At 41.1% G+C, this 22503-nt stretch overlaps 1 protein-coding gene across 5 annotated transcripts in view; it reads right to left on the minus strand.

Moving 5' to 3' along the window:
• Positions 1–20059, minus strand: part of LOC138774771 (uncharacterized) — a 90434-nt gene extending 70375 nt beyond the window's left edge. For 3 of the 5 annotated variants that reach the window (XM_069955701.1, XM_069955693.1, XM_069955707.1), the window contains exons 1-3: positions 19787–19846; positions 9126–9292; positions 1081–1191 (exon numbers count right to left, since the gene is read on the minus strand). In XM_069955701.1, the coding sequence (XP_069811802.1) occupies positions 1081–1191; positions 9126–9292; positions 19787–19823 (315 nt within the window). In that variant the 5' untranslated portion in view covers positions 19824–19846. Of the gene's footprint in view, positions 1–1080; positions 1192–9125; positions 9293–19786; positions 19847–20017 lie in introns of those variants that run through there. The other 2 variants (XM_069955695.1, XM_069955711.1) reach the window with 2 other exon arrangements.
• Between the last annotated feature and the right edge of the window lie 2444 nt (positions 20060–22503).

The raw sequence follows: 22503 nt of genomic DNA on the forward strand, positions 1-22503 counted from the left end.
GGGCCATCACTGCGCAGGGACTCAGAGAAGCATGCAGGAGTGCGCGGGTGGAATGTGGACAGGAAAGTATGGTGTAGGGAGCTAAGCAGTTAACCTTTATAAGTCTATGGCACAATACATTCTCGCAGCAGAATGAAAAACCAATAAAAGAATGGAGTGCCATAGACTTTAATAGAAATTAGTATTGTAGCGGATTTCACTGAAAAACTTGGGTGAAATGCTCTGCTATACGGTATGTGTGAATCCACCCTAGGGGAAACAATAACTGGCCTAATTATATTCTAAGGTGTGAATCGTAGGACATAGTGTGATCAGACAAAGAAAATCTGATTAAATAACTTTAATAACATTTATAATAGAAATTGAAATATAAAGTATGCCAGCTATTGAGAATTAGCTTTTTCTAGTTTTCTAGTAAGACCAAAGGGTTAGGTTTACTACTCCAAAAGCACCAGAATTCTGGCTTAAGTTGTGCTAAGCATATTGGCATGCATGACTTGCACCACAATTATGTGTTTTAGACACTTGGATGTGTCATTGTGATAAATAGATGTAGCTTAATAGAAAATCATGTGCTTGAGATTGCATAGTTTGACTCAGAATAGTTGCATAAAGGAAAGTGAAAGCCAATTAATTACCAGTCAAAAGGAGGACTTTGGTGGTATAAAGATGCCAAATTTGGCATAAATCAGGAGTCACCCTGTTACCTTTGTAACACTCTTAGAATGTCCAATTTAACATTGAATATTAGGTATTAGACAGTTTTAAAGGGTACTTCCACCTTGTAATTTATGGTATTTACACAGGATATGCCATACATTTCTGATAGACGCGGCTCCTTTCTCTGAGATAGATGCCCCTCTGGCTGCAGGGAACTGAAAATAATCGAGGAGGCTGGTTCACACATTTACACGCAACACAAAGTCACGCACTGACTACACTAAACAGAAGTTGTGTATACAGGGTAGCACTGTGGATATGCAATAAATGTTGGGATGAGAATAACCCTCTACGGATATCTGCATTCATGTTTCCTATTGAATTGTGAGGTTTAAGATGAGGAAATAAAGCAATACTTACCTTAAAAGGAACAGAACAAACAACTCTGTCATCAGGGTGCATCAGTTGATCTGATCGTTCCCAAGTGAAGCGGAGATCGTGCAGTATCATTTTCCACAACATATTCAGTATCTGTGGCATATTGGTATTTCAGAACAAATCAATCAATAATATAGTGCAAAAGTTTCAGGCAGGTGTGGAAAAAGTGCTGCAAAGTAAGTATACTTATATACAGTACATACACACCAACTTTGAAATGTCAGACTGCATTGCCTTGTTACTGCACATATACAAGATTAGCGCCATGAAACTAAGTGGCTGTTGCTGTTTTTTTCTTTGAAAGATGTTAAATACCCTAAGTGTTAATTGTAGTTTATGCTATACTGTATGAAGCCTATGTATGGTATTATGAGTTAGCATCACTGTACAGCCACAAGGCCTAGGTATATGAAATAAATTAGAAGAATTGTTTCTGCATCTTTAAGTTTGTTAATATTCTTCAACTTTAAATAAATTGTGAAACCTGTAAACCAGCAAACCCTCACACCAGTAAATCTCTAAAAGGTGTTGTTTAATATAAATTTGATAATGAGGCCAACAGAGTTAGGGGAGATTAATGAGACACACCACATCTTATGAAATCTATGCTGTTGGGTGACTTCAATTTACAGGGCTCATGGGACTTCTTGCCAGAAAGATAATTTAGGTTGGAGGTATTGAGTGCTAAATGATTTTGATCACAGATTTCACTATGTTCCCTTGGTGACAAACAAAGCAGATTTCTTATGGAAATTTGTAAAAGGCCTATAAACTATATGTAACCGGATGGGGTCATTTCAGAAAATTAAAGTGTCTTATTGATGTAATGAGAAGGAATGTATTATTTTAATGTCTTGTGTGTGTGTATATATATATATATATATATATATATATATATATATATATATATTCGTATGGCTATGTGTGTAGAAGTCATTGTAGTTGTGTGTGTGTGTGTGTGTATGTATGTATACTGTCACACCTATGTCAACTGTCCAGCCATATACCTTCACAATAGTGTAAACATTGGAGGATACAGTTGTTTGTTGCTATTGTTGTATGGCTGAAAGAACCTTATAGCTGTAATTGTAAGACTGGGTCCCCATTGTGCTTGGTAAATATGTACAATGCCGGAGAAACATCAGATAACTTCCATTCATGGTCATCAGTGGTCTACATAGACATACAAGCACATCACCCCCACCCAAACTTACTATAAAGGTCGGGGGTATGTAGCTTTGAGCCAGCCTCAGCTGGGACCATGGATGGAAGGTGCCCAGCACCCTGGTGGTCATCGAGGGAAATGGGTGTATATTAGACCATAATATACAAAAGGGGCTCCCCATTTCATTGTGGATGAAACAACTATGCATCTTTACCATCTGTAACTACAGCTAAGTATTGTTCTTTGTATTAAATACCTTATTTTTCTATTAATCTGTGTGGTTATAGCCTTCTCCGACTATTATCAAAAGCAACCGGTTACATAATGGTGTCAGAAGTGGGATAATAGTCATAGAATTGCTATAACTGTTTAATAGAATATAATGTATGTGTTAGCTGAGATGTGTAGTTGTGGGGTAGATGACAAAGCGAGTCCAGTCCCCTGGTGGGTGTGTAGTTCGCGACCCTGTGCACCCAGCACTCGAGGTGGTGACACCATGACAGCGGACAGACCCCAGTCGGCTGGTGGTGCCTTGTTATGTCTCTTGAATGGCGGAAGACCGCAGCAGATGTGGGATGGATCTGTCTGCTGGCGCGAATTGAGAGAGACATACAAGAAAAAGAAGTGAAGCAAGTGGGCTTCATGGATGTGGAGATTGTAGGGGGGGAGCAGCTCCTCACCAGGTTTTGGCCAATGAGTGGTCGCAGTGTGTTGGTTTATAGGTTTGAAGTAACTCATGAGTTAAGTGTTTGAGAGATGTGAAACCTGTAGTAATGTGTTTGCAAAGAGGATGAGTAGAAGTTGTGTGTTATTGGCCGGTAAGAATGGATGTTATTGTATTACCGGTATTGGAACGATTAATGTGTAGAAGGTAACAGTGTGATAGTGAAAAGTGTAACTTCCAGCCATAAATGAAGGCTTGTATATGTTTTTATAATGACGTTGTATGTGTTTTTACACTGCAGAAAAGTTTCTCTCTGTACCTGGGAGAGCAGAGTGAGAAGCAGCTTGTCAGTAAGAGAACAATAGAAGGTCTGGAGCTCACAGGAGGTTTAATCTCATAGTAATTGATAAATGACAATATGTAGCTCTGCTGCGGCAGGAAGGTTTTCTTTTTGTGACTTCTCTGGAAAGATTAGTTGAGGACTCTCTGTTTGTCATTTGAAGATTTTGTGTCTGAGAGCTATAAACGTAATCTCTGTGCAAAGTGTTGTACTCTGTCCATTGTTTTAGTGTTTGTATTTTCTGTTTGTGGACCAGTCAGATAGACGATAATCTGATGGCATCTGATGACTTCATGGGATTATGTAATCTATGATATAACTAATATGTCTGTGTTTTATTTGCAGGTTCTTGAAGGAGTATTGCTATACAGTATATAGTATGTGTATAACTTGTAATATAATGGATCCATTTAAATTGGTAAATGTAAATTGGGGTATAGAAAGAGAAAAATCCACGTGGTGATATTGATTACACCTTATAAGATTGGAAAAATAACCATGAGTTTTGTTTATTTCCACAGCTGTAGGAAAGTTTTGCCCTAATGAAAAGTTTTGTTTTTTCACAGTTTGGCAGGAAGGATGGACACCGAGAACTTCAACTGTGTGAAAATGCCATTAATTGTCCATTTATATTTTAGGATTTGCACATGAAAGAGACATTTTTTGATATGGTTAACCACAATTTTGTAGGCATTTCATGAAGCTTTTTACATTTTTTTTTATTTTAAAGGAGCTCCTTGTTTTGTTTTATTTTTAACATTTCTTTTGTGTGAATTATATGTTATGAATGAATGGGCCCATGTGTGTTTTATGTTTGTACATGTCTGTATTGTTATATGTTTTGTCTGTCTTGTGATACCACAAGAAGGTTAGTAGGCTTTTATGGTCCCAAGGTTGCAGACGACTGACCTGAAGTATGACAGTACAAAGCCCTGGACTAAGGGGGTGGTGACAAATGACATAGAAAGGTGGGAGGAGAAAGGTGGGATAAGAAAGGGAGAGTGACAGCTCCTTATGTTTGGAAATACCAGCCCTTTGTCCCTCCTAAAGACCTCATTGTCACTTGAAACCCTGAGAGGGAAATAAGATTGAGAAGTCTGAATTGTCTTCAGATGCCTACTTGGTGCTATATAAGTGGTGTATCTGAATGCTGAATTGAATATATTTCACTGGAATTGGTTTTGGGATAAAAATTAATCAATATTGAAGTAATAAACTGAATGAGTTCAGAACGTTCAAGATTGTTTACAAACAAAACAATAAGGGTGGGTGAATTGTGTTGGGAAAATGCAAATATGTATGGGTAACCATTAGTGAGAAAATGCCTGCATTGGATATAGCTATATATGTATGTGTATATATATATCTCCAATACAGGATGATGGGTTTGCTTTACATGGGATGCATATTAAAGGATATGTGTGTATACTCTTGATTTGTTTATTCATCCAATAGACTGAAGTCATATACTATATGTTTAGTTTGTATGCTTGAAATGTAAGAATGTTGTTTGACGATAAACATGTTGGTAATGGGATTAGGTAGATAGCCATTGTTACATGTCCTTGCTATCAACAGAAACACTTTCCTGGGCAGAGATTTGATGTGTTGTTTTTTTTTTCCCTAAGAAAGACATTTGGATTTTTATATTTTTAAGTTCTCCATTTGATGAAGGAATGAGTGACCACCATGAAAATGCACAGGACTTTATACAGAGTTTACAGAGACTTCGCAAATGACCTTCTGTTCTCATGTGACTGAGTCTAAAGCCACCATGTTTCCTATCTGCTGTGGATTTGTTGATTCATTCCTATTTGGATATTGACCCCTCTTAAAACTCAGCAAGTGCAGAGAGCCTGAAGAGCTGACATCCAGAGATCTACAGTGTCTCCAAGGTGCCAAGATGATGCACGAGTGAAGGAAGACCATGTACCTGGAACAACACTGCTAAAGGGGCTCTACAGTCTGCACCTCCAGCCATACCTGCAACCCCCTGATCCATCACCAGAGATACATAGGGGGAGGGGTGAATGAGACAGACTTCTCAACATGTAAAGAGTGGGGGCAGATGCCTACTGAGGGTCTGTCCTTTGGCCAACCATGGAAGTAGTGACGTTACCTGAGCAATAGGCCCCTGTGGCGAGGGCACAATAATCCCCTTGCTTCCCTGCACCTGAGATTGGGGTCTAAGAAGATCAGAAGAAAGAAAATTCCCACCAGAATGGATATTGTATTTTGTATCACTGGACATTTGATTTTTCTTTTTTGGTTTTAAGCCTTAGCTGTGACCGCACCAGTTTCTGTTTGTAGCAACCGACCAATGTAAGAGAAAATAGGAAGTGAGCAATCACATGGTTAAATGAGGATGATATCAGAAGAATGTGTAAATGGCGTCACTAATAATGTTTTGTAACTTCCTTACATCACATCAATAAGACAAGGGGTGAAGTGTAACCGGATGGGGTCATTTCAGAAAATTAAAGTGTCTTATTGATGTAATGAGAAGGAATGTATTATTTTAATGTCTTGTGTGTGTATATATATATATATATATATATATATATATTCGTATGGCTATGTGTGTAGAAGTCATTGTAGTTGTGTGTGTGTGTGTGTGTGTATGTATGTATACTGTCACACCTATGTCAACTGTCCAGCCATATACCTTCACAATAGTGTAAACATTGGAGGATACAGTTGTTTGTTGCTATTGTTGTATGGCTGAAAGAACCTTATAGCTGTAATTGTAAGACTGGGTCCCCATTGTGCTTGGTAAATATGTACAATGCCGGAGAAACATCAGATAACTTCCATTCATGGTCATCAGTGGTCTACATAGACATACAAGCACATCACCCCCACCCAAACTTACTATAAAGGTCGGGGGTATGTAGCTTTGAGCCAGCCTCAGCTGGGACCATGGATGGAAGGTGCCCAGCACCCTGGTGGTCATCGAGGGAAATGGGTGTATATTAGACCATAATATACAAAAGGGGCTCCCCATTTCATTGTGGATGAAACAACTATGCATCTGTACCATCTGTAACTACAGCTAAGTATTGTTCTTTGTATTAAATACCTTATTTTTCTATTAATCTGTGTGGTTATAGCCTTCTCCGACTATTATCAAAAGCAACCGGTTACACTATATGATTCCATTTTCTATTGCAATGTAAACATAATGAAAGCATGTAGTAAAGTTGTAAAGTCACAAGGGGCGATTCCTCAAATTTAATGACTTTCTTAACTATTATACAAATTTGCAGTTGAATAGTCTTGGGTCACTGACTGTATGTATGGTATTATTATGTGATGTATTATGTAATGAGTTGTATTATGTATAACTGTGTTTTTATTAAAATGTAAAGTTCTACAGGTATATAAGAAGTGTACAATATGACGGATATATAGGCAATCACTCCAAACAAATGGAAATGAAGCTTTCTTATTCTAATAACACCGTACTGCTGTAACAGTGAGTCGGGGTTATGTAATTACAGTATTCTTAAAGTTGGCCACTAGTGGCTGCTGTTTCACTGTAAAGCATGTGTGCTTCTCTTTAGCACTAGTCCACTACAAGAAAAAGATTAATAAATACAAAATTAAAAAAATAAGAGCGTCATTTGCCTTTTAGGGTCCCTTTACACACACAGATTATATGACAGATATCTGGCAGATTTTAGCAGCCAAGGAATGGATTTAATAACAGAAATCTCAGTCTTTCCTTTATAGCCTGTTCTCTGTTTATAGTCTGTTCCTGGCTTTGGCTGCAAAAATCTGCCAGGTAAATCTCTGTGTGTGTAAAGGGACCTTTAGCTGTTCATCTAATAGCATTTTATCAATTTCCTCTAGGCTATCTTATTCCAGCATTTTTTATAGTATCTGTCAGTAAAATCAAGTCTATGGAATCTACCAGGGAATTGAGAGTATGGCGGTTTATACAACTAGTATGGACTATTTGCTTATTAACATCTGTGCTTACATTGCATTGCAAAGTCAGACATTGCATATTGTCTGTTTTTCCGATACGTTTGGTCTACTTAGGAACAGGAAGTTTTTTCCTGCCTGAAAACATGCCCTAAAAGCCCCAATATAGGAGAGAAAGATTTGCTACACCCATGTTTATTTTTATGAACTCTTGAGAAAAGAATTATCATAGGAAACACAGAGCTCTTCTTGTCAAGCTTGATGGAGTTTGTTTCTTACCCCCTTCAAGACAGAGCCCTTGATGCACGGATGTCCGGGTCAAATTAATGCAATGTTCCTCCCCGTCTTCAAAGAGTCATAGCGCTTTTACTTTTCCACCTACAGGGCTGGTTGGGGTGTAATTTTTTGCGCCATGATCTCTAGTTTTTATTAATGTCATATTGGTGTAACAGAAACATTTTGATCGCTATTTATTAATTTTTTTCTGTTATATAATTTATTAAAATCAGCAGTTCTGGTGTGTGTGGTTTTTTTTTCCATTTATGCCATTCACCGTGCAGCAACAATAATTAATGTTGTATTTTAATAGATCAGACAATTCCGCACACTACGATATGTAATATGTTTATTTATTTATTTTTTATATTTTTATTTATATAATGGGCAAGGGGATATTTTAAACTTTTATTGGGAGGGGAGGTTATAAGGTTTTTTTTAAATACTTAAAAAAACTTTTTTTTTTAATTACACTTTTTTTCACTGTAAAACATGCAATTAATAGATTGAATGTAATGATCTATGCTATGCCATAGCACATCATAGGTCAGTGTTTTGGTGATCTATGTATAGAGCCTGCCTGAGAGCAGACTCTATTCATAAATCACCGATTTGACAGGACGGAGGTAAATGACTTACCCCCGCCCATCGGCACAAGCCATCGGGACCCCCACAGCATGGCTTAGGGGGTTCTGCTCACTCAGTGACAGAGGCTATATATATATATATATATATATATATGTACATTCCTACTGCATGGGATATGTGCAGTCTGAATTTATATATAGGTATTACTAACGGGAAGGGGTTAATCGACTCAACTTTGTGATCTCTTATAGGCCTGGCTCTTGATACAGTAAGGTTGATGTCTTATCTAGGTGGTTCTCCAGTGACTCTTCCCTGGAAGGGGATGAACAACAAAAAGGTTTTTGAAGATATAAGGGGGTCTGAAGACTTGAGATAAGCTGAAGAAAGCGGTATACACTCTTATAGACTTGCAGTGTAAGGCCATGTTCACATGGTGTAAGACACGGAACGGCCGGTGTCAGAGAAGATCATCCCGACCAGTACTGCAGTACTGCCCTGATTATCTTCACTGCCGCTGAATTCAGAATTCACCGCTGCACTATGTGTATACACTCTGGCCATGATTCTCCGGAATTCTCAGCTGCAACTATGTGTATACACTTGGGCCGGGATTCCCTTCAGCTGCAGCACTACATGAGTTCCATAGTAATCACGGCCGTTGTTGCAAATTGGCAACAACAGCTGCGACTACTACGGCACTTACATAGTGGGAACATGGCATATATCTGTATATGGCTTTCTTCAGTTTACTGAAGGGGCATAGAATATGCAGCTGAGCTCTTCTGCCACTTCATTTTAGTGATCATTGGTTCTCTCAGCACCTTAATCCCCATGGATTAAAAATTCTTTATGACATGTCAGACGTGTGATGAAATAATAGGTACACTTCAAGAAATAGACTCTTGTAGCAAGTGAATGATGTCAAAGTCAGGTCCTAAGCCCATTGGAAGATCCTCCAGTACTATGACCACAGCCCACAGAAGGTCTGTTAAAGTAAAGCATGGAGTAGCATAGTGCATCTTACATGACCTTACCTATTAATAGTAAATTCAGTTATATTTACATACATGCTCTGGATCCTGAAGTGCAATGCTCTTGCAATTAATGGATTCATCTTTTGGTAACATGTCATTGTTTCTCATTTCTGCCACAAACCATTCCACTCTGGTAACTAGCTGTTGATGGGTCAGTCCATCTAGACTCTCAAATCTTTTCAGTGATTTCCCAGTGAAACCTTGGCAAGACAAGAAAAACATAATATATAAACTTAAGAATTCAAAAGACCAAAAGAAAAACCTCATCAAGGCTTGAAGTAAATCTGCCAGCAGTTGTTAAAGTTGATGAGGTTAGGTAAGTATTATTGCTAAGACACACCTATTACATTTATTGTAGCCCTCTATGATCTGACATTTTAAAGATGTCATTTTAGTATGCTGACGAGTGTCAAAGAGGCGTTCAGCTGAACCTTCCCACGACATGCAATGTAAATTCTTCAGTTTAGGCTGTGGCATCGCTGACTCACCACATGTGCAACTAAATCAAACTGCGGTTTTATTACTGATAGATTCACAATCCAAGCTTGCACTAATACTTTAGCAGAAGATCCCTTAAAGGGGTATTCTAGCACCCGAAAAAAATTCAAATATCAAGTCAGGGTTGCTAAAAAAAAAAAAAAAAAAAAAATGCATACTCTTTTAGCAGGTTGTGCATCAGAAGCCCGTCTGTAGAATCAGACTTGAAAGACAAATGAGCCCTGAGTCCCCCAACTCTGTGATCAGAGATTTAACAGTTGAACACCCCTCAAGACCCCCTGTTGTGGAAATGCTGTGATCTAGCATCCTTGGTCCTCAGATCGTCATGCATTCAACACATGAACTTTAAGAACTGTTATATACCACTGCTTGACAGTTGTCATTGTAAACAAAATATCCATGTTTTTCTCTCCACCTGTCAGAAGTATACTGAATGTATACCAAATATACTGTAAATAGTAGAAAATAGTACGTCTTTAGAACACCATGAAACATCAACTGATTCCCATGCAGGAAATTCTATTTCCAGTAAGGATTTATTATGCACATAAGGAAATGTAAAGGCATGCTGTGGATTCAAAAGACCCAACAAAGAAAATGGAAAGGTAGATTAAAGGACTTGCTGAACTAATGATACACTACCAAGATAAGTACTGTCTTTTACAATGACATTACATTCTTACTTTTAAAATCAGTACAAGTCCACTGTAGGCAGATTAAAGAACCACACCGCAGCCCAGCTTGTGATACAAATAATCCACCATCCGTCACAATGTGGTAATTCCTAAGTAGCACTTTAGGACCAACACTGATCACTTAGTTTGCCTCGGCGTAGGTATCCGCAACTCGATCACAAGATTAACAGTAAAATTCTGAGCGACACGTTTCCACACTGAACTGGTGTCTTCCTCAGGCTTATAATAAATTTTACTGTAATCTTATGATTGAATTGCGGATACCTGCACGGGGGCAAACTAAGTAATCAGTGGTTGGTCCCAAAGTGCTATTTTTGTACATGGTATAGGTGCGCTAATTGCGTACATTATATCAGTAGAATTTATGTACACAGTATAAAAAGGACTATTTATATGTGTGCGTGTGTGTGTGGGGGGGGGGGAGGGGTATTACTGTATTACTTATGTGTTACTGTCAATGCAAATAGTAATTGTGGTCCCAAAACTCAAAAAGGGAACATAGTTTAACACTTTATTTTAGCTAATAATTTAGCATCATCATTACTAAAGCACATTTGAAAAAATGGTTATGGTGCATTTTATATGGGGTAGAACTACAAATTCATTTAATAAAAGTATATTGAATCTGTCGGCTGCAAACTGCTGACATTGCTGGGTAGTTGTTAAGTCAAGAAACCACATGGTACTTTTTATATATTCGTCTGTGCTTCGAAAACATAGAGAAATGCTTTTATTCTCCAGTGCAAAAAGTGAAGTGCTGAAGGCTGGAGTACTTTTTCATTCTCCTTCCCAACTCTATCTCTGCTTTATTGTCAGTCAGCTGGAGGCCAAGTCCTGCGTGTCAATCAAGCAGGGATGAGATGGGAGGTGGCAATACAGCCCTTGGCACTTCAGGGGGTCGGCAAAGCCTTTTTGATACTTTGCATGGGATAATAAAAGCATTTTTTGTTGCATGGTTCAATCAATTGTACGCTGACCACACAAACAATATTTTATTATTTATAGTATTATTATTATTATTATTATTATTATTATTATTATTATTATTATTATTTTATTTTCAAGCGACTCTGTACCCACAATCTGATCCCCCAAACCACTTGTACCTTCAGATAGCTGCTTTTAAACCAAGATCTGTCCTGGGGGCCGTTCGGCAGGTGATGCAGTTATTGTCCTTAATAAATACTTTTAAACTTGAAACCCCGTGTCAAAAGGAAGTATCTGTGCCCTAACTTTGCACCACCCCTCCGTCCCTCCTCCCCACCCTCTTCATCATTAGGAATGCTCCAGGCAGATTGCCTCCTATTCCCCACCTGTGGCAGCCCGGCACATGGCTGGATCGTTAAGGACCTGTGCAATGTTCAGCATGGAGAAAATGTTTCAGTGGCATTCCTAATGATGAAGAGGTTGGGGAGGAGGGATGGAGGGGTGGTGCAAAGTTAGGGTACAGAAACTCCCATTTGGCACAGGCTTCAAGTTTAAAAGTTTTTTTTAGGACAAGAACTGCATCCCCTGCCGAAAGGACCACAGGACAGATCTTGGATTAAAAGCAGCTATCTGAAGGTACAAACAGTTTGGGGGGTCAGATTGTGGGTACAGAGTTGCTTTCATAATTGTCGGTCACACATCCCCATTTACACAGGGCAATATGTAGCTGATAAAGATTATTTAAATGGCTACACAACATTTGATTTTCCTGTTTATCTGTTGATCGCTGGCTTATACAGGCCGATTATTAGTGATCCTATAAAATGCTTATTCACCCGAAAATTGGGCTGTGTAAAAGGGCTTAAGTAAGGAATCTGTACCTTAGTATATATCTTGGAATACAATGTTCAAAATGATTGATGAAATGAGGAAGTGAGTGGCCCCTTAGGCCCAGACAGATGACATTGGTAAAGATGTAATACTTGCACACACATTAATAGATTACAACATTTCATTTTCTAGATCTTTTCTCAATGAGATGATTTTAAAGCAGCTACAGGACTGAATGTAAAGATATTTGTTTACCTGTACCGGACAGCAATGGGAAATCAGTCTCCCGATTCTTTCTAACGCTCAGCAGTCTAACATGGTTAAATGAAACATTCAGCCTTAGTGATTTATTGGGGAAACACAAACAAATTAGTTTCTGCTTCAGTGTTATTAAAAATGTTTTCTGCCAGCCCGCCTGATTCCAGGATGCAGTTTCACTGAATTACCTCATATCCATCATGCGTTGTACAATATTTCCAATCTAATTATAACTGGATGATGGCAATAAAAATATTTGTTCAAAATGAAAGCTGCTTGTCATGTTTACACACTACAGGAAGCATATCTCATTCAATCCAAACTATTGTTTCTTTTCAGAATCATTTATCTATAACATACAACATTAGTCATAATCAACATTGTCAACGATTGTTACCCAAGTGTTATGTAAGTAAAAATGAGTCAGTCCTATCTATCTATCTATCTATCTATCTATCTACTAAAAAAGTATTTAGTCAGGCACCAATAGTGCAAGTTCCACCACTTAAAAAGATGAGAGAGGCCTGTAATTGACACCATATCTAGACCTCAACTATGGGAGACAAAATGAGAAAACAAATCCAGAAAATCACATTGTCTGATTTTGTAAGAATTTATTTGCAAATTATCGTGGAAAATAAGTATTTGGTCAGTAACAAAATTTCACCTCAATACTTTGTTATATATCCTTTGTTGGCAATGACAGAGGTCGAACGTTTTCTGTAAGTTTTCACAAGGTTGGCACACACTGTTGTTGGTATGTTGGCCCATTTCTCCATGCAGATCTCCTCTAGAGCAGTCATGTTTTGGGGCTGTCGCTTGGCAACACGGACTTTCAACTCCCTCCAAAGGTTTTCTATAGGGTTGAGATCTGGAGACTGGCTAGGCCACTCCAGGACCTTGAAATGCTTCTTACGAAGCCACTCCTTCGTTGCCCTAGCGGTGTGCTTTGGATCATTGTCATGTTGAAAGACGAAGCCATGTTTCATCTTCAATGCCCTTGCTGATGGAAGGAGGTTTGCACTCAAAATCTCACGATACATGGCCCCATTCATTCTTTCATGTACCCGGATCAGTCGTCCTGGCCCCTTTGCAGAGAAACAGCCCCAAAGCATGATGTTTCCACCCCCATGCTTTACAGTAGGTATGGTGTTTGATGGATGCAACTCAGTATTCTTTTTCCTCCAAACACGACAAGTTGTGTTTCTACCAAACAGTTCCACTTTGGTTTCATCAGACCATAGGACATTCTCCCAATACTCTTCTGGATCATCCAAATGCTCTCCAGCAAACTTCAGACGGGCCCGAACATGTACTGGCTTAAAGGGAACCAATCACGCCGAAATTGCCCCCATTGATAAGGAAACGTGCTGGTACATCAGCCAGCACGCTTCCCAAACATCCCCCTGTCCCCTCTGTCCCCTCCTTTATTACCCCGTAATCTTACTTTTGTGATGTCCCGCGCTGTATGCTAATCACCCCAAGTAGTCAAGGTGGGCTGAACTAGTCACGGTCCCGGGCGCTGTAATCACGCCCAGAGGGGCGTGATTCAAAGACCTGCGCTCCGCCGACGTCATCTCTGGCCCGCGATCACGTCGGCGGCGCGCCGCGTCTTTCGCATGCCGCGCATGCGCAGTACGGCGGGAGAAGACGCTGACGTACTGTGCGTGCGCGGCGTGCGGAAGACGTCGGCGACGCTTGCGCTCCAAGACGGCGGCGCGACGACGTCTTTCACACGCCGCGCACGCGCAGTACTCCAGCATCTTCTCCCGCTGTACTGCGCATGCGCGGCATGCGAAAGACGCGGCGCGCCGCCGACGTGAACGTGGGCCAGAGATGACGTCGGCGGAGCGCAGGTCTTTGAATCACGCCCCTCTGGGCGTGATTACAGCGCCCGGGACCGTGACTAGTTCAGCCCACCTTGACTAGTTCAGCCCACCTTGACTACTTGGGGCTGATTAGCATACGGAGCGGGACATCACAAAAGTAAGATTACGGGGTAATAAAGGAGGGGACGGAGGGGACAGGGGGATGTTTGGGAAGCGTGCTGGCTGATGTACCAGCACGTTTTCTTATCAATGGGGGCAATTTCGGCGTGATTGGTTCCCTTTAAGCAGTGGGACACGTCTGGCACTGCAGGATCTGAGTCCCTGGCGGCATAGTGTGTTACTGATGGTAGACTTTGTTACATTGGTCCCAGCTCTCTGCAGTTCATTCACTAGTTCCCCCCGTGTGGTTCTGGGATTTTTGCTCACCATTCTTGTGATCATTTTGACCCCACGGGGGGAGATTTTGCGTGGAGCCCCAGATCGAGGGAGATTATCAGTGGTGTTGTATGTCTTCCATTTTCTAATTATTGCTCCCACAGTTGATTTCTTCACTCCAAGCTGGTTGCCTATTGCAGATTTAGTCTTCCCAGCCTGGTGCAGGGCTACAATTTTGTTTCTGGTGTCCTTTGACAGCTCTTTGGTCTTTACCATAGTGGAGTTTGGAGTCTGACTGAGGGTGTGCACAGGTGTCTTTTTAAACTGTTTAAACAGGTGCCATTACTAAAGGTAATGAGTGGAGGAAAGAGGAGACTCTTAAGGGTGCGTTCACACCTACAGGATCTGCAGCAGATCTGCAGCAGATTTGATGCTGTGTTCAGTTATTTAAATGAAATCTGCTGCAGAAAATCAGCTGCAGATCCTGTAGGTGTGAACGCACCATCAAGAAGAAGTTACAGGTCTGTGATTTTCGGGATTTGTTTTCTCATTTTGTCTCTCATAGTTGAGGTCTACCTATGATGTAAATTACAGACGCCTCTCATCTTAAGTGGGAGAACTTGCACTATTGGTGACTGACTAAATACTTTTTTCCCCACTGTATACACACATACACACACGCATAAATAATAATAACAAAAATAATAATTACGGTACCAAAATATTGTGTGCCAACCCAGTCTGAAATAAAAAAAAAATAACAAAAACGTATTTTCTGCCCAAAATTGATATTTTGAGATTTGTGATGAGCTGAGCTAAGCTGAGATTTTGCTTTGAAGCGGTGAAAGATCTTAACTGCACCGAAATTGTCCAGGTTCAGCTATCCATAAACAATGCCTAAGGACTGTATGACATGGTCCTGGCTGCTAAGTAATTAAGAGCTGAACTTCTATATCAGTGATTTAAAGGACTTATTACACAGCTTGGTAATTATATGGTCAGGGCTCTACAAACGATTGCTTGATTGTTTGTTCGTCCCTTTGCTGCCATCAGCCATCTGCATCTGAAAACTAATGATCTTTTGATGGGCCAAAATGACCCAATCAGGGTCATATCTGTCTGTCCATCTGATATTCACCTTGTGTAATAACAAAGCTTAGCAAGCTATAAATCTGCTGTATGCCAACACTAGTTTAGATTTTTATTTTTTTTTTTTTTTACATTATATAGGTTTTACCACAAAGAGAAATAGATTGCCAGCCCTGGAAAGGCCAGGCTTTGTTTCTCTGTTGACAGTCCCAGGATGGGATTTTTTTTCACCTCCTGTGCTGCCCTCTTCTGACTGCAGGTGGGATTGCCTGATTGCTCATTAACCTCCACTGTGTATGCAAGCAAAGGGGACTGTGAGAAAGTGTATGCACTGTTGCATGGCAACAGCAATGTCACAGTTCATAGGAGAAACCATGATGTGATTAGATGCACGAAGAAGAACAGTACAGCGATGTAGATCATTTTACCTAGATAGATAAATAAATAAATAAATAATATCATGTTTCTTCTATTCATACACACCTGATTTTAACATTTTTGGTACCAACTTTGACTCATAGGAAGACCCCTTTTACAGGGGAATTCCAATCAGACATAACTTTTCATATGTTGCTGACCATGGTGAGAATAACAATTCCATCCATACTTGTTATTATCTATATAGTCTTCTTACCCCAGTTCTGAGCTGTTGCTTTCTGCTGAAGACACAAAAATCTGTGTGTGAGCTTTTCTCTCCATCTCCTCCTCCTACCCCCTCCCTTCCAAGATGGCTGATGTAAACAAGTCTGCAACTCTGTAACTTTGTAATGCCAGGAGGGAAAATCACAGTGAGTTTATCAGCAACTTGACCTCAGATAAGCCCTCCCAGCATTACGAAGAAGCTACAAAGTTGCCGATCCAGCCCGCTCCATTTATTATGATTATAAAGGGGCGGGAGTCCGGGGTCGGATCGGCGCTATGGGGGTGGGAAGTGCTCCTAACGGGTGCCCCGGTGCTCCTTCTCACTGGACCGTGGAGCACACAGTTAACTGCACAAGAACGGCACGGAGAAGGAAGGTAAGACACACAAACCTTCCTCCTTTGCACCTCCTGTGCAGTAAGGACATGCTGAAAGTTCCCCTTTAAAGTTCCCCAGATTCATGGCTTGTTTCTAATATTGGTGGCATTAAACAATTGCAAATGAAAAAAGTTTAAAAATTAATCTGAGAAGTGGTAGCAACTGCTGGTTTACAGAATACTGTAGTGCAGCGCTAGACTGGGACTAAAATTCAGTCCTGGCATTGGAGAGCACAAAGGTTCATTGCTGTCCCCTTTATGTTAAACATGTTTAATGTTTTTTACAGTATTTTTTGGTGTTTATTTACACAATTTTTAAAGTAAATGTACCATAAGGCTAGGTTCACACTGCGTTTTCAGCATCCGTTTAACGCACCGTTTTTTTGCAAAAAACGCATGAAAAACGGATTGCAAAAAACGGATTCATTTGTGTGCATCCGTTTTTCCATTGACTTCCATTATAAAAAAAAACGGATCCGTTTTTTTTGGCGGACCAAAACGGACCAAAAAACGTTGCTGACCCTATTTTTCTGGACGTTAAAAAAAACGGATTCGTTAAACGGATGCTGAAAACGCAGTGTGAACCTAGCCTAAGGTACATCGCTTTAATTTTTTTTTTTACATGAATGAATCTGCCGGCCCCCAGTGTGACAATCTCCCCTTGTGACGCAGCTCCATTAGGATCAAAGGAGCAACGTCACAGAGGGAAGGGGGTTTCATCACTGTTTACAAGCAAAACTCTCCATGGTGCCCATAGCAGCCAATCACAGCTCTCATTTCTGTGGAACAAAATAAAAAAGAAAGCTGCATATTGATTGGTTGCTAACGAGCAGCGTCTTCATCAATCTATCTAAATATAATTATTGTAGATAAAAATACAATCCCTCCTTGTTTCCAGCATTGTACAGGGGTTGTACAGGATTTTATTCCACACTAGACCTGCATAGCTGAGACCCCAGAATTTGGTCCCCAATATCAAGCTCACAATATTTTATAGACCCAATAATCAACCCACCCCCCCCCCCCCCCCCCCCCGGCAAAATACAGACCTCAGTATCAGGCCACCTGTAAAACACAGACCACATAATAAGATAATAAGATCCTGGTATCAGGCCCCTGCATAACACAGATCACAGGATCAGGCCTCCCCCATAATACAGACCTCAGAAGCAGGGCCCTAGCAGAACACAGACCCCATAATAAGACCCTGGTATCAGGCCCTCTGCATAATACAGACCTCATTATCAGGCCCCAGCATAATAAAGACCCTGGTATCAGGCTCCCTGCATAATACAGACCTCATTATCAGGCCCCAGCATAATAAAGACCCTGGTATCAGGCTCCCTGCATAATACAGACCTCATTATCAGGCCCCAGCATAATATACACCCTGGTATCAGGCCCTCTGCATAATACAGACCTCATTATCAGGCCCCAGCATAATATAGACCCTGGTATCAGGCTCCCTGCATAATACAGACCTCATTATCAGGCCCCAGCATAATATAGACCCTGGTATCAGGCTCCCTGCATAACACAGACCTCATTATCAGGCCCCAGCATAATATAGACCCTGGTATCAGGCTCCCTGCATAATACAGACCTCATTATCAGGCCCCAGCATAATATAGACCCTGGTATCAGGCTCCCTGCATAATACAGACCTCATTATCAGGCCCCAGCATAATATAGACCCTGGTATCAGGCTCCCTGCATAATACAGACCTCATTATCAGGCCCCAGCATAATATAGACCCTGGTATCAGGCTCCCTGCATAATACAGACCTCATTATCAGGCCCCAGCATAATATAGACCTTGGTATTAGGCTCCCTGCATAATACAGACCTCATTATCAGGCCCCAGCATAATATAGAACCTGGTATCAGGCTGCCTGCATAATACAGACCTCATTATCAGGCCCCAGCATAATATAGACCCTGGTATCAGGCTGCCTGCATAATACAGACCTCATTATCAGGCCCCAGCATAATATAGAACCTGGTATCAGGCTGCCTGCATAATACAGACCTCATTATCAGGCCCCAGCATAATATAGACCCTGGTATGAGGCTCCCCGCATAATACAGACCTCATTATCAGGCCCCAGCATAATATAGACCTTGGTATCAGGCTCCCTGCATAATACAGACCTCATTATCAGGCCCCAGCATAATATAGACCTTGGTATTAGGCTCCCTGCATAATACAGACCTCATTATCAGGCCCCAGCATAATATAGAACCTGGTATCAGGCTGCCTGCATAATACAGACCTCATTATCAGGCCCCAGCATACTATAGACCCTGGTATCAGGCCCCCTGCATAATACAAACCCTAAAATCACATCCCCAGCATATAACAGACCTCAGTATCAGGCCCTTGATTTCCATTCCAATGCATGTTAGCATTACAGGTATTACACGTGGGAAAGCTATCTGAGCACAGTGAAGCAGAACGCACAGGGATAATTAATAGCTGTCATACTGTACAAACCTGCTCCCACTGTATTGTCCTAACTGAACGGTCTGTAAAATAAAGGTGATTTATAAGGAAAATTCTGGAAATAAAAAACACTCATGGTGACAAGCCACATCCCCTACACACATCACAATAAGTCCCACCCTTAGTTGTCAAAGCCACAGTGTCCCTGGAAAAATTGTGAATCTTGGTAACTATATAACACGGTATGATGTATAGTGTAGAGATGCCTGTGTTGTAGTGTCATGCTATTTATTTGTAATAATTTATTATATACTACTTCTTAGCTGATGCTGTTGCACAGTACATTGTATGTATAGATTAGTTGTTAATAAAGTTATTTCAGTGAAAAAAAAGTCACTGTGCAGTCACAGACTGCTGAGGACATCGACCAACTGCCATGGTCATTAGAGATGTACACAAGTCCTATGGCGTCTTGTGGTGTCTGAGGGGCAACTCGGCCCATTTCTCCTGTCACAGACGCCTGAGAGGGACACTGATCATGGGGGGACATTGGTCATGTTAGGGGGCCATGTTACTAGCTGACATTTATAAGGCTGATCTGTACAAGACATAGCTGACATTAGTGATGGCGGCCATGGACACCTGTAAGGAAAAAACTGTCATCTCTAAGACACAGCAGCCAATAGCCTGTAGTGTTATATGGCCGCCATTTATTTATTTTATATAGAGACCTGCACATCCTCCATCCATTACTAGACTCCTCCACATCACAGCACAATATGTCTCCTCAGCGGCTTCTACTAATAAATATACATTTATAAAACTGTTTACAAGCAAACCTCTCCTTGTTGCCCATAGCAACCAATCCCAGCACTTGTACTGAGCTCTCCAATAATGAAAGCTGGGGGGTGATCGGTTACTATGGGCAACAAGGAGAGTTTTATAAATCTCCCCCATTATACTCAATCTGTTCGGCATTGGACATTGCAGATGAAGCAAGAAGATCTCCATGATGGATCTGGGATGTCATTAGCAATGGTGGCCGTGAGTTGTATCGTTTCTATACTGATCATGTGACTGCACATATATTTGTATATAATGAAAGTTGGACTTTTCAAAAACAAAGGAAGGAGATCACCTATAATATTATTTATAAAAATAGTTTTATTTTGTAATTTATCATATTTACAATATTTTTTATATTTTTATATTGTACATTGATTTGAAATGTTTTTTTTTTTTTTAATATAGCTTTAATAGAAACCGCATAGTTAGACTGAGTTCACACTGTGTTTTTTCAACAGTTTTTTTTTTGTGCATCCGTTTTGATCCGTCTTTCAATTGACTTCCATTATAAATTAAACGTATCAAAACGCATAAAATTTTTTTCACGTGCACAAAAATAAGGTCAGCTACGTTTTTGTGTACGTTATAAAAAAATTGATGCGTTTTCATCCTAGAAGTCAATGGAAAGATGGATCAAAATAGATTGCACCAGTTTTTGGCAAAACGGGTGAAAAAAAATTGCAAATACGCAAGGAAATACAGGATGTAGGCAACCGTCTGCAGCTTCGGCTCAACTGCCCCTATCCTTTGAGTGGCCCCTCAGTGTTCTGGAAATAGGCGGAGGACATTATCTCCATTAGAATGGGCACCCCTGTGATGCCAAGGCAGTTTGGATTCCACTACTAGAAGGCCTAGAGGGATTGTTATTTCCATGAACCTAGACCCGGAGTGGACTATGTGCCTCAGCACCCCATGGGCAAACTGTATATATTCTGATAAGTTTTGGTGTTACGTGTTTCAAGATTGTTGTTAAACTATTATCAAACATAAATGTGCTATTCCATAAAAAAGAGCATGATATAGTATGACTTTTGGATAAAAATACAGGATGGAGACAACCGTCTGCAGCTTCGGCTCGACTGCCCCTTTCCTTTGAGTGGCCCCTCGATGTTCTGTAAACGGGTGGAGGACATTGTCTCCATTAGAATGGGCTCCACTGTGATGCTGAGGCAGTTCTGACTCCACTACTAGAAGGCCTAGAGGGATGGTGATTTCCCTGAACCTAGACCTGGAGTGGACTCTGTACCTTTGCACCCCACGGGCAAACTGTATATATTCTGATAAGTTTTGGTGTTAAATTTTTCAATGTGACCTATTATCAAACATAAATGTGCTATTCCATAAAAAAGGCATTACTTAGTATGACTTTTGGATAAAAATACAGGATGGAGACAACTGTCTGCAGCTTCGGCTCGACTGCCCCTTTCCTTTGAGTTATATATTCTATTGGGGAGGGGGGGGGGGGGAGAATGGCCTCTATCTCAAAGGGTTTTTAGGCAAACTTGGCGTCTGGGAAAGGCAATAGGAGGGTCTGCGTTAGTGGACTTGGGCAGGTAGGGCTAAGAATGGCATTGGTTTGGTCTGCATTAGAGGGCTGGGAAGGGTGTTGGATGGCTGGGGGGCGTCTCTCTGGTTAACACGTTGGGTAGTTCCACTTTAAGTGGCTGGGGCAGGCCTGGGCTAGGCAGGTCAACGTTAGAGGGCTGGCGTGGACCTGGGCTGTGAGGGGCAGATGGAAGGTTACCAATTAGGGAGCCTGGTCAGCAATGGGCTGGAAAGGGCACCAGAAGGGTCTGTGTTAGGAGGCTGGGGGGGGGGCTTGGCCTAGGTGGGTTTTTACGAAGAAAAGGTAAATTAAGGGTTGGAATAGGTAATCGGGTTAGGGTGGAGGGGCTCCCTCTTGATGCCTTCACCTTGACGTGGTGAGGGAGCTTGCGTACCTTGGTGATCCACTGAGCTAAGCTGGTGGGTGTTTCACTCCTGGCGGGGTCACCCATGCCAGACAGGTCAGAGGGGAGAGGCCAGACTAAGCAAGGCACCCGGAAGAAAGGGCTGGCATCCTTCTTCTGTACCCTGCCACAAAATATAGACAAGACAGCGGCTTTGGTCAAAAGACAATCAATGTGTTAAGGCCCTTACATCCGATAATCGTTTTTGTGTAATAGGACATGTTTAAAGGCAATAATCAGCTGGCATGCATAATTATGCTCTGCTGCCTGTTTCTCCACACAATAGGAGTGGCGGCATTAGACTGGGCCACCCTGACGATCTAACGATTGTCTGGACAGCCCCTCCCACAGCTCCCCGTGCCCCTCCCTGCTCCTTCTCACTTGCTGACTGTGTAATAGCACAGACAGTGAGCAGGAAACGAGGGGAAAGCGATCGCTGACCTGAAAGGACGGTGCTCACTTCCTCTTCCCATTGTGACATGCAGTATGGCCTTTAGTGAAGTGTTTCTTGCTGTTTAAATAAAGCAGGCGTACATCATGTGGCCTCATATGATGTGAAAGATACTTTTCAGTGAAGAAGTTGTAGAGGATACACAGATGGTTGGAAAGTTTGTCCTTGGTGATAGAATCAAGACTGAACAGCGCCATAATGA

The sequence above is a fragment of the Dendropsophus ebraccatus genome, chromosome 1 (assembly GCF_027789765.1).
Source record: "Dendropsophus ebraccatus isolate aDenEbr1 chromosome 1, aDenEbr1.pat, whole genome shotgun sequence".
Lineage (NCBI taxonomy): Eukaryota > Metazoa > Chordata > Amphibia > Anura > Hylidae > Dendropsophus > Dendropsophus ebraccatus.